Consider the following 14,203-nt stretch of genomic DNA (forward strand, 5'->3'; position numbering starts at 1 on the left):
GAAGCATGTTAGGATGTGCCAGCTCATTTATTGATGCCTCTACACACTATAACTGACTCAAAAGTGAAACATTCATATTTAATGATATTGCATTGATACACCATTCATCTCTTGTCCTCAACACACAAACCCATTAATCGTTGGAAGATATGTCAAACCTTGATTCATCTGTGAAGAGTATGTGTGTAATTTCATTAAATTCTGGTGATCTCAACAAAAATACCAAATAAGCTATGCAGTCATTTATGGGGCTGAAGCAGAGCATAACAAATTTACGCCAAACTCACACAATGGTTGTTAACTAACTGAAAATTATAATTTAGCTATACAATATTATATATGAATGTTAATACTAAACAGAACTAGAAGTTTCCACACATTTAACTGAAACAAAAACAAATACCAATAGTAATGACCCATGAAATAGGAGAAGTACATGTTTCCTTACATGCAAAAGCCTATTAATAACACTGCATTAGTATAGACATGTCTATTCAAACCATTTCATTACAGTGCTGCATTAATCATCACTATGACTGGGGTATTGCAATACAGTAGTGTAAGAAATAAAAGATTCCCCATAAAGTATTATACATATGTTAAGAAAGCTATATTAATCTGAAAAATAATACTCTGTTGATATTAACTTGTCTAAGATGTGTTTTAAGAACTAAAAAAAAAAAATACTTGGGAATGGATTTCAGTCCACTTTGCAAAATGAGAGATTATAAAAACTTGTGATTTCATTATGTTAACCCATTAACTGCGGATGACGGATATTTCTGTTATTGAAGTTCTATGGCTCATCTGTGAATGACGGAAATATCCGTCATTTGCACATATATAACTATAACTCTATCCGAATGACGATAATTACCATTTTATTGTGATTGGTGGCAACTCAGTTTTATCTGTGAGTCAGAAAACGGCAACTGAGCTGCTCCTGCAACAGTTAATGGGTTAACATACTTGTTTCATAGTGTAAGTTGGTTTTATGATTGAAACAAAAATAATTATATAATATAAACTACAGTACAAATGATTCTTAAATTGTGAAAGTCATTATAATATTTTGTGTACATATACGATCTGTGGACCAAGGAAACAAACTCTTAACATAAAATAATTTCTTTTCCTAAAACATGAATAGTGTTATTTCAATAATAGTTAAATTATATATGTGTTTGTTGGCTAATTACAAGAACAAATATTATCTGGTTGCTGAAAAGGTAATTATTAGTAATTCTGCATGTAATTTACTTGGTTAAAAGAAATTTTAAATTATTCAAAACATAAAAAGATGCCTAAATAGTGCAAGAGTAATCTTAAAATCTTTTCATGTAACAAATGTCCATGATCCTAACTGAAGAGAAAAAAATTGTTTAAATATTTCAGATCCAAAGTTTGAATGGTATTTTAATACTAAAAGAAATTGGTTGAGGACTTTTATTTTGAAATATCATTATACATAAATTTATAACAGAACTTATTGATGGATTTACCCCTAGGAATAGTTTATCAATCAGGTTTTGATGTAATTACGTTTAAGCTTAATTACTTTATTGCTATTCTACAGGCACACTTATTTTGAGAAAACTTTATAAGCACAAGTAAGTCTGAATTAAGATAGTATAAAGACAGATATTTACTGCATGAACTGAATACTTTGTTCCAGAATGTTATGATGCAAACATGTAGATTAGCTTACACAAATTTAAACAGACTGTTATCTCTTAATTAATTACCACTTTCTTCGAAAAAAAAAAAAAGAAAAGAAAATTATACAGATGGAATGCTGTATTTCGGGATACAAAAAAAAGCCTCACCATAAATATGGTTAATAGTGACAAAACACATTTAACACACCTAGAAAAACACTGAAACTTTCTAATCTTGTTGTAAAGGCACATTACATTTCTCAACACATCATTATATGATAAAAAAATGTAATGATCTACCCATCACAAAATTCCAACCAATCACTAAAAAAGCAGACCTCACTTTAATTTACAAAAACTCTTTGGAAAAATGGCTGAGACCTCACTAAAAGAACGCCCCACAAAAAAATGTAAGAATTTTCTCACTATTCATGAGATCACTTTCATTAAATATTTGGGGTAATAATCCACAAAATTATCTCAGAAAATGCAATAAATAGCCCCACTTAAAATACAAGGGCTACAAAATAATGAGTAATTCTCTCTTCTTAATTCCAAGTCCTTATAATGAATTATATATAAAAATCATTGATTAGATCAATTTGTATATTTGTAAATTATATTTCAAAAATAGAATAGCATGTTAGGTTTAGTAAATAAATTTTTTATAATTTATCTGTATAAACATTGTGACTAGGCCCGTGGTTTGGCTGTAGGTGTAACATTCTTTATATCAAATAGCTTACGAACAAAGAACACTTGTATGGCTGATGCTACAGCAATAACTATACACTGAGCAAGTGACCAGTACTGGACATAACGGTTATTTCCATCAACCAGGTACCAGTCTTGGGACATCCGTTTTTGAGAATAGTCTTGGTATTTCAACATTTCACCAATGTGTTTATCTACAGTCATCAGAGTTCCCTGCAAAAACAAAAGGTATATCTTGTGTAAAAAAAACACCTTCATTTAGCTAATGATTAATTACTATGCTCTAAGTACAGTAGAGAATTGTTCATCTCCAACTTCATGATGGAGAAAGATATTCTGGTTATCTGTAATAATGATTTAAAAACAATTGTTATGGATATAGACTAACATTACATCTGTGATAACATATCAAAGGAGTTACAATTATCTCCTGTGAATACCACAATACAGTATTACTGCACATACTACCTAAGTCCTGCTCTATCTTAAATGTTCAAATTTAGGCAGGATAACTTATATGAACATTTAAACATCCTGGGTCCTATCTATCAATTTATTCACACCAAAAGGTAATCTGTGAAAGGAAAATACAATCTATGTTATAGAACAAATTGCAAAACACCAAGAATGTTAATTTCAGGAATATAGTGTACCCAAGTTATTTTTACTAGCTTTGTGGCATTAAGAGTTTTATTTTTCTTTCATAAAGAAAAATGAAAATTAAATTTTGACATAAAGACCTTGATAAAGCTGACGCAACTTAGCTTCTGCATAAGTACAACGTTTTGTATAACATTTTTACAACAACCATAAATAAGATTTAATTACGGTACTTTTATATGTCATTTAAGTTAATAATTTGCTTTGTTTCTTACTTCATTGTTTTGATTTTTTTTCTTTCAAACAATCGATGAAAACTCTGCAAATGCACAAACTTAGAAATCTGGCCTCTTCTTTTTTTTTAATTATGGTCTTCACATCACTTCATTTTGTTTATTAACACTAACATCCACAGGTTTTATGTTGCATAAACATAACCAATACAGCTTTAGAAATGTTGTTATCTTTAGCTGATACCTAATTACTTTCTTGGGTAATTTTGCCATTTCTGTAAGGGTCTGCATCCAGTTTTTCCTGAACCTTCCAGAGAACTTCTCTGTGCCATTGCAGATTCTTTATTGACTAAACAGATCTTTTCTATTCTTGCTGACTGTATAGCTTTGGCTGCTATGCCCTTTTGCTTCAGAATTTCTCCTGTTTTGCTGATGCATCTGTGATGATTGCCCATCCAATGTCAGATCTATTAACCAGAGTATTTCCTTGGGTAGTCAAGTTAGCATTGTTCACCACACATCCCATTTTGTTTTCTTCAGCTGCATGTTTATGTTTAAATTCCATTTATTGCTTAGCCTTTTTGTGCTTCTCTAGGTAGTATACATAATAAAGCACATGTGCCTTTTGAGTGTTTTTCACCATTACAATAGTTATGGATACACTTACTGAAGTGCAATATTAAGTGCAAGACAAAGTGTATTAAGATTGTTTTCAATCATTCTGATAGCATTGAGTTGTTGACTGGAAAACCACATTGTGGTGCTGAATTGACATGAAAAAGAATGAAAATTGCCTTAAAAATTATACAAAATTTTATACTTAAATTAACCAAATAGGTCTTTGAACTCTGCTTCTTTACTCCAATATTTTTGCATGTCATCATCATCAGCCAGAATTGGAATTGCCTTTGTCAAACACATTAGGCACTATATGTGATGAGTTCACATATTGCACCTATTAGTTTTTGTGACTTTCTTTAAATACAAGCAGATCCTACTAATTGCTACTTTAACATTTACTTTTTTTTGCATAAGTAGATGAATGAATTGAACATTAGTTTTGCTCATTATTATGAGAAGCATGTATCTTTTATTAGCTTTATTGTCTGCAATAAGTTTGTAGATGCCAATACCAGTGTCTATTGCTTCTGAAATATTTGGTCTAACCTTCTTTACTTCTACCTATATTTGGTTTCAGAAACTTCATGATTTGCCATAATAGCTCATTTATTTTTGAGTATGATGGGCGAATAAAGGGTGTCTTTCTAGAAAACCTTGATATTAGAAGTTAGACTAGTTGCAAAACAGCTAATAATGTATAGGTACAAAAGATATGTTAGTTCCTTCAAAACAAATGTAATTATTTGGTATCAAGGATACTTGTAAAACGTACTGAACTGTTTGACTTGGATATTTTCTGAATTTCTTTATTGCTATATGCTACTCAATGAGAATTGTGTACTGGGTACAAAGTAAGTCATTAAGTATTTACACAAAGGTAAAACGAGTGCACATCTATTTCATATAGAAACCTGTCATTCTGTAATCTGTACAGCCACTAATAATACCACAAATACAGGATCAGATTTAGTAAAACCAAGCTTCAAAAATGTTATGAAGCTTGAAAAAGTGGATAAATTGATACAGTGGAAAAGACAGATAATTGTGATAATTTGATCAACTTAACTGTAATTTCTCAGTATCAGATTTTTAACTTCTGTAATATACACATTTTGTGTTATCACTTTGTTTTTTTTCTCTCAAAAAGAGCAAATTTCAACCTGATAATTTGAGGAAATTACATCATGCACTTTTGTTCATCAGAAAATTCAGGAGCCATATCACTTCTGCTGTTATAGAAAAAAAAAGATATTTTCAATGAATACAATTTTACCTTAGAGATGTGAGGTATGAAGAAAAAAGTTAATTTCACCATAATCAAGCAGTGCTGGAATAACACAATTGATAGATTAAGATTTCAGCTGTTAGTAAGAATATAATTATGGGAGATTTAATTTCAGAAAAATTTGAGAGTTAAACTATGTGGAAGAGGTTGCTAGAAACTGTTCAAGATGATTTTCTTAGCTAATTGGTCAGAGAAACTGCTAAAAACAATGCTGTTTTAGATTTATTGTTAACTTCTAATATAAAAATATTAGGCTTGATGTATTGCTGCATATGGAGATAAGGAATAAAGAGGTTTTCAATACAAATTTGAAAAAAAAATGTTCAAAGGGAAACAACAAAAATTATTTTTTGTGAATTAGTCAATTGAATAAATTGGAGACAGTATTTAACTGTGGAAAAAATTCATATCAAAATTCTAAATATCCAAAATTGACATATTCCTTACAGAAAACAAAAGGAAAGTAGCAAGTAAAAACAAACCAGCTTGGTTCATAAATGAAATAAACAATAAAATTATAGAAAAGCATCATAAATTTAAGAAGTATAAATTGACTGCTATAAGGGGAGGTTTATAGGATTATACTAGTTCAAGAGAGTTGGCCAAACAGAAAATTAGGAAACCAAAAAGGGAGCAGCAGGACCTTGAGGGATGCTAAAGGTAGGCTCATACATGCTGATTATGAGATGGATGATTTATTACATTCTGTTTTTTCAATTTTTACTGATGAAAATTTAAGCAATATTCCTCATCCTGAACAGCTGCTAGATGGAAACAAGACTGATCATGACAGTAATGTTAATACTAAGCTTGTTAAGAAAAAATTGTGGAGTTTAATAACTAATAAAACTCCTGAGCCAGTTATTTCCTCAAAGGGTTTTGAAGGAGGTTAAGGACTAAATATGTAAGCCACTTGCTACTATTGTTTTTAAGTCCTTGAATAATGGACAGGTGCCAGAGGATTGGAAGTTGGCTAATGTTACTTCTCTTTCCAATAGGTGATAATAATTGTCCTGATAAGTGGTAATTATAGGCCTATTAATCTTATATCAATGTCAGCAAAAGTTTTGAAAATCTGATAAGATATGCATTGAAAAGTCATTTACCAAAGTTTAAAATTTTTTGGATAGTCAACATGATTTTACTAGGAGAAAATCCTGCCTTACTAATCTTTTGATATTCTTTGAAGAGATTACTGCTTATAAAGATGAAGATAAGAGTATGGATGTTGTGTAACTGGATTTTCACAAATCATTTAACAAGGTGCCACTTAGAAAGCTTGTTTGCTAAAACAATTATCTATATAGGTCTGGGGGGATAAGTAGGCTCATTGAATAGAAAAGTGGCTGGAAGGAAGAAAGCAGTAGGTAGTTATATATGGAGTTCAATCAAATGTTACAAAATATCATATAATATATGCTGGTAGTCTTCAATATATATATATATATTCAATTTCTCACAAAACATTTATTAGCCAATGTAATCTATGCACCCAAAGCACTCCTTGCCATTATGAAAATGAAAAATATGATTAGCAGCAACAAAGAACTTTTGTATGATTTAATTTTTGAAAATCTTGAAGTAAAATATAAAAACAACACAAGTTTATAAAATAAGATATAGAATGGTTTCATTTTGAGCTTAAATCACACTAAAATATATCTAAAACCAAAGAAATTACCAAATGAATTTACCGTGAAATTGGTGACAGTAATGTCCAAACTCTTCAATTCTTTCACATATTTGTCCCATTCATCTCTTATAAAGGAGTTCACGTACAAACTTACCAGCTTTGAAACAAATCTTGACAAGGAATTGTCAATGCAAAGTTGGTAGTAACCTGAAATAAATTAGTTTGGATACTTAAATTGGATCTAAAGAACAATTAATTTCAAACGTGTATTATGAGATATGATTTTTCAAACCAATGAAGTATTCAGTTAGTAAAGATGTAAAACAAATAAATATTTTTATTCAATAACAATGTATTGTTACGTCTCTGTTCGTTAGTTAATTTTCCGTATAATTTCTTTCCGATGAAACTTTAGCGACACAAGTCCTTTCTTAAGTAAAACTGGTTTATTCTTTCTGAATACAACTTTGCAATACACTTAATTTCCACAGTCGCGCTATAACAAATGCTATAATTCACAACGAACGTCTCACGTGCTCGACTCAACTGTCAATTACACATATTCTTGCCATCACTTCTTGGCGGCTTATATATATACAAAACTACCGCATATCTAGTAGCCTCTCGAGACTTCAGGAAGGGACACGAACATTCGAGACTATGACGTGTTACCAGCGTCACGTGACCCCCGCTGTCGTAACAGTATAAACACACATAATTCACCTATAGATTGGAACAAAGTAACAAAAGCTTAGCTTGGTAATATGTTACTAGAAGAAATGATGTCTTTGTTGTTTGTTAAAACAATGAAATATTCTATATATTAATCCTCTAATATATGATAACACTATTTTTAACTCTCTGTATATGGACTCAGTCATTTTTACAACCTTATAACCACCATGAATTATGTAACTATACATAGTATAATTCTGAATGTAGTGTGGCAAGCTTTTAGTAAACATTGCAAGTCTGTTGTGAATATATGAAGTCTTTACTGAGTTAATCTGAGTGAAAAACGATTTTTATGCTATGAATAAAGATACTGCTTTTCACCTTACAGTTTATATATTTAATTTGCATTACCTCTAATACCTCCTAAATGAATATCAAAAATTTATTTTTTATGGAAACTTATACTGCACTATTATTTTCTCTACTATAACACCAGCTGTAGCAAAAACAGTGAAACCAAATATTGTAAAATAAGAAATAAAATGATAAATACTTTTTCTCTATAATGACTGCAGATTGTAACAGACAATTACAATTATTTATTTATAACAAACTCTCAGTCTTTTGAATATTTCACATCTGCTTACCCCTACTTTTATCTTTATTATATTACAATGTCTTTCAGACCCTATTCAGCAATGTAGCAGTCAGTTAACCACAGCAGGAGAACTAAGAGTAAACAACATCTAGCTTGCAATCATGTGACACAGTTAGCTCAAGCTGGTTTTGTGAATTCTTTTTACTTAATTTTTTCATTTGAATAATATGTTTCTAATTTTTATATTTTTGGAGCTTTGGTTAAAAAATATATACATACAAAAATAAGAAATTTAACACCTATACAAATAAGCCTACTTGTAATTGAGAATGTATTTTGATAAAACTTTTTTTTTCACACTACTTTGGTTGTTTGCAAAATAACTCTTGTTGTTTTCAAATATATATTTTATATCACAAACTTATATCAGGGACAACAACAGGCTATCCAAAAACTACTATAATTTTACTAGTTTTTCCAGCTAAGCTATGAATAGGTTAAAAAGTTTTTTTGTTGTTTAAAGCAGTGATTTTAGTCAACATCTTTCAAAATTTCCTTGCTTTAAGCATTGAAACAAAATAGACAATCAGTAGATTCAAATTGTTCGGAAATTACTCTTTCTACTGATTATAAACATATAAATAGTGGTGGAAGCAATAATTATAGACATGTCTTTAAAGACAGAGAAAAATAGGAATGTGTGTCATGTGGGTGTGACAAAAATAATCAAATCTCAGTAAAGTAAAAACATTGGATGTTAACATTTTATATTCTGGGTTATTAATATCTGTAATAAGTGTATTTAATTTGTTGAACATCTGAAATGCACAAAAGGGTAGAAAAAAACACCCAAAAACGGGGAATTAGAATACCAAATGCACCATGTGACAGAGTTCAAGACTGAGAATTTATTCAGATAATTCCTTTTGAAATTGAAAAACTTAGACAACATAAAAAAGAATTAACTACAAATTACATTTTGATGCAAAGCTTATTATCATACATTAATGATAAAGTAGTTTAAATAAATTTTGAATGTAACTCTGTTAAAAAAAGGATATGACATTTACTCTTTAACCCACTCATACAAAGTGAGTTAAATAAACAGGTAGTTCAAAAATTAACATTATCTATATACTGAAAGCATTTTCAGTTATCATGCCACCAAACATCAAAAGTTCTGGCACACCAGATCATAAAAAATATCTACTTTTTTATGTACATTCATAGTGTTGACATTATTCATTTATAAAGAGAATTTAATTAACAAGTTATTGTTAAAAAAATATGTAATTGTGAATATAAGAATTAAATCAAATTTTGTGACAGAGAAGTTCAAAAGTTCAGGAACCCTTTAAGGAGTAATATTACTTTAAAATAATGTTATCAAAGAATTATACAAGTTTGGTTTCAAATTTATACCTATACAGATCACACAATAATAACGACAGAGATGAACCCATAGCCAACCCTTCTATTTGTTTATAATTCTGATTATTCACTTGAAATAATGGGTTATTTAAATACACTTTTTAGTTAAATTCACTATGTCTATAATTTTAATTTCTTGTAACTGTTGGTCTGTCTCGGTAAAAATGTTTTTAATTGTATAAAGTCAAACATTGTCTGTGTTATTATTGATTTAATAATACAAAGTGTTTTAAAACAATTTATTATAATGTATACCTCTATATGGAAAATAGTACTGATTTTACTTCATTTTAACACTTTCAACAATATTAGAGTGGTTATTTGAATGGAATGCATACCAGTATATCAGATGTTGCCAGCATAGATGATGTCTGCAGTAGTTTCATTAAAAGATATGCTTGCTATGCTGATTGAGGATGATGGAAAGTATACTTAACATTTACAGTGTTTGAAACACTGTACCATGTCCATACTTTCTTGGATGAAATTCATAATTCTCAGATTGACCTAGAACAAATAGTTCTTAAAATATAATCATCTTAAATACGTGGTTTTCTTTAACATCACCATGTACAAGCATGAGAAGACTGTAGCAATCAAGTATTATGTATCACCACAAACTTCATCATGAGCTCTTCTAACAGTTTCAACAAGAAAGAGGCAGAAAATAACTAGCCACAATATACTAATATTAGTTATTTTAGAATCAAATAGTTTGATATTTGATTTAGAAAAGAGATACATGATTTTATATTTGTAGTACTTATTTATATTTAATGTTTTATATTCAAATGCCTTTATTAGTTGCACCTATGATTCAACTATAAGCCAAAGAAATAATCATTAGGATCATGAATCACTGTTATATGTAAGAATAACTTTTTTTTGCCAGAAGAAGTTAATGTTGCAGCTAACTTTTAATACTAATTTCAACTACGAGAGCTAATAAAATACAACAGTTACATCAATTTAACTACACAAGCTTAGTAATATTACACTTTGCAAATAATTTAAAACTTACTTATAACTCTCTTATTTATTCAATTTATATGTACACTATTCTTTTAGTGTATATTTAGTTAATAACTGAGGCATTTAAGTCTTCTTAAGTTCATATATAAACTAGATGTACTTCCACAGGGTCCCTGAATATGTTCTGCTTTAACAGTAGATAAAGTCAAAATAAAAAAAACAAATAGTTTTATTTCTTGTTTTTTAAATTCATATGTCCTGCTTTGTTTTATCCTACAGATTGCATAATAATTCTTTTGATTCATGGCATGCATACGTTTTACTGATGTCATGACAGTTTGAATTGCAATGTTAAGTATTCCTTATGTGATGTCATTTTAGTGTCTACTGACTGACAGACCATCAAAACACTACTGTATAGTGGTGTAAGTGGTTAAAACAGGTGACTCTTCCAGGTGGCCTTTGCCTACTTTTAGGGAAATTATGACAGGTGAGTAAAACAGCAGAATCAAATACCTTCATCTGGTACAGAAGCATCTTCATATTCTGCATGAAAGCGCCACTGATATGGTAAAACAAACACTCCATTAGGGTTTCTAACAGATAACCCAGCATTTCCATCACCTCCTCTCATGACCTGCAAGTTAAACATGAAAATTGTACAGGCTTGCAGAATTGTGAAATTATTTATCTTACCATATCTCTCATGGTTATAAACTATTTGTAATTGTATATAATCATAAATTTAGTATATTTAAAGACTGATGTAATACAGAAATACTGATTTAACCTGCTATTTTCTTTAAATGCACACTAAATCAATGATTTTTATTTTACTAAGCATCTATAACCTGTATACAAGGTATCAAGTACACCTGAAAAAAAATACCTCAGGGTAATGGTGATATTTAAGGGTTAAGAATCTCTCTCTTGTCTCTGAGAAAGACCCAAATCTAGATTTAAAAATAGACAATTCTATCAGGTTGACAATAGTCTAGCTAGGAAAGCTGACAACAAGAAGTCTTTTAATGCTAGTAGTATTTGTAATAAGATGTTATGATTTAGAAATGAAGGGTTTGACTGTTGTTTGAAATTATATGTTATCAGTGTTACAACCTTTTAAGGCCTTCTGAAGTGATTAAACAATTATAAAGTTATTCAAGACACACACACACACACCTCATTTCCTAGTACTTTACAAATTATCCAAGTAACAGACACTAACCTCCAAAAATGCTTAAAACTGCAAAGATCTGTTTCAAAACATATTCCATGATGCCTTCAATAAACAATACCTTTCTAACTCCTGCACCCATGGTGTTAAATAAAATATCTGAAAAATTATAAGACTAAGAGGTTTTCTATGGATGGATTGACTAACTCAGAGAAGCCTTATGTTATGAGACTAAAATTTCTACAAAATAATTAGATTGAATTTCTCAACAAAAAAGGAAAAATATTATGTTTATTGGTTTGTTCTACAGGTTTCATCTGTTACAAATGCTTTAAAATGATATATTCTATTAAAAATCTTGCATTTTGGTAAAACATCTGTCTAAGAGAAATGAAAATGCTACACTTGTATTACTTAGGTACGTTGGTGTCCAATATAGAAATATCAAGTATCTATAATACAGTTAGTTCAAATCAGAAAGACTTACCTCTGAAATTCTGTAAGTCTTTTCTTCTTCAGTCATTCTTATTGTGTCAACAACCACATGACTTTTGGTTTTAAATGTACTTGATGCAATGCATGATATGCATCACTTTTCTTAAAGTTCTCAACACACCTACCTTACAGACAGTGGCATGCAGAGGTTCTATGATGCCCGGGGCCTTGTACCTAAGACCTTGGGGAAGGGCAGAAAGGGTTCTACTATTCGATTCAACTCCTTGCATTGGATGTCCTCCCGATATGGATGCCCAGAGCCCCGGCACCTTTCACCCCTCTGCACACTACTGCTTACATGCAATTCATTACACAAGTGCCAGAGGAATTACATAAGCCCTGCTGTCCTGCCACAAGCTAGATTTTCTTGTTCACAGTTGTACTATAAAATATGTTTTTAAAATATGAATTTAGACGTCAGTCTAGCCTTGGAGTTTTATTTGTTCAAACTTCTGTCTTCTACAAAGACATCTTTTCATTGGAGACAATGGTTTCATTTCATGAAGTTATTCACTTAGGTTACACTCACATGTACTACTTCCAATGGGATCTAGTTTTTCAGTAAAATTTGACTACAGATCTATTAACTATCTCACAAAATATTTCTTTCCACAATCACTCAAGTTTCTATTGGTTTGGTTGAATTGACAATCTATACCTGTAGCCTCCCTTTTTCTTCCTCCTCTTAATAATCTTCACCTTTTTACAGATGGTTCTTTCATGAGCTGGGCACTGTGCTAGGGGATCAGTATATATCTAGTATAGCTGGATTCCACAGGGAGCAGCTTCTTACATCAATTATTTAAATTGGGTGGTTCATTACATCTTTCTAGTTTCTAATCCTTCTGCTTCATCATACTGTGTTGGCTCACACAGACAATTTCCTAGTGCTGACATGCATTAACAATCAGATAGGCACTTATTTTCACATATATTTTGCTGTTTTTACCCATATTCTCTTGCTTCATTCTCAATTTCTTAACATTTTTCTTTGAGCATGTCCCATTCTTGTTGCAATGAACATCTAAGCATATTCCCTTTTTCAAGTTTACTTCCTTCTTCTCACAGAGTAGATGTTCTACATTTGGTTTTTAAATGGTTATGTGAATTGCTAGGTTGTCTATTGATCAATGCCTTTGCAATGACAGGCAACAATCTTTTTCCACTGTGGTATTTCCAGTCTTGGATTTACTGGCAGTGGATGCATCAAGTCAAAACTAGAAGAGTCCCTTCATGCCTGTTTTCTCTTTACCTTCTTCCATTGATACTAGCCAGGATCAGTTCAATGAAGTGTCAAGTTCTCCTCATCAACTTACTTTGGCCAACTCATATTTGTCATGGGGAAGTGATCATATTACCTCCATGAGAAAATCTTCAATCATTAATCACAAACATTCATTTTTTCAATGGCAGTTGATGTCTATGGCTTCATAGCTGGCTGTTGTTCAGTCCTTTATCAGTGAAGCCAGATTCTCTTACCTAGTAGCTTGAATATTAGCCCACTCCTAACAATGTTCATCCCTTGCTGTCTATCAGTTTTGTGGTACATTTCACATTGTATATTTTGTCCATCTAAATCTCAACAAATTCCTTCTTTTTTCATGTATATGTTTCATGACTGTGGAGTATCAGCTTCCTCTATAGAAGGTTACAGAACTGCCATACCTGCCACTTTTCGATACCATCAATCTCTTTTGTCCCCAGGGTTCACACATATATCTCTTTAAGAGCCATTTATCTTCAATGTTCACAAGTTCGTAGACATTGTCCAAAGTGAGACTTAGGATTAGTCTTAAGTTGAACTTGTCCTCCTTTTGAACCCTTAGAGATATGTTAACTTTATCATCTTAATCCACTCAAAAAGTTGTGTCTCTGGACTTTTTATTTCGATTGGGTTATGTTAGTGACATGAAGAAGTAAAATCTGCATTGTTTTGAAGAGAGTAATGAATATCGCATCGAAACTTAAAAAATGGAGCACAATCGTAATCATATGCTGCAAAACCTAGTCACGTGTTTGTGTATGACCATGTATCTATATTGTTACGACAGCAGAAGTCGCATGACGCTGGGAGCATGTGTGCCGGAGTTTCTCGAAGGAGCTCTGGCCATTGC

At 31.0% G+C, this 14,203-nt stretch overlaps 1 protein-coding gene and 1 long non-coding RNA gene across 2 annotated transcripts in view; one reads left to right on the forward strand and one right to left on the reverse strand.

The window, feature by feature from the left end:
• Positions 1 to 1,432: 1,432 nt before the first annotated feature.
• The window catches only part of LOC106472906 (transmembrane emp24 domain-containing protein 6-like), a 17,664-nt gene continuing 4,893 nt past the window's right edge, over positions 1,433 to 14,203 (reverse strand). The window contains exons 2-4 of the mRNA XM_013933577.2: positions 10,937 to 11,057; positions 6,806 to 6,951; positions 1,433 to 2,585 (exon numbers count right to left, since the gene is read on the reverse strand). Coding sequence (XP_013789031.1) covers positions 2,352 to 2,585; positions 6,806 to 6,951; positions 10,937 to 11,057 — 501 coding nt within the window. The 3' untranslated portion in view covers positions 1,433 to 2,351. The remainder of the gene's footprint in view (positions 2,586 to 6,805; positions 6,952 to 10,936; positions 11,058 to 14,203) is intronic.
• LOC111089267 overlaps positions 2,512 to 14,203 on the forward strand; it is a 28,287-nt gene continuing 16,595 nt past the window's right edge. The window contains exons 1-2 of the long non-coding RNA XR_002613553.1: positions 2,512 to 2,600; positions 10,802 to 10,910. This is a non-coding gene — a long non-coding RNA (uncharacterized LOC111089267). The remainder of the gene's footprint in view (positions 2,601 to 10,801; positions 10,911 to 14,203) is intronic.

Source organism: Limulus polyphemus, unplaced genomic scaffold, assembly GCF_000517525.1.
Source record: "Limulus polyphemus unplaced genomic scaffold, Limulus_polyphemus-2.1.2 Scaffold5722, whole genome shotgun sequence".
NCBI lineage: Eukaryota > Metazoa > Arthropoda > Merostomata > Xiphosura > Limulidae > Limulus > Limulus polyphemus.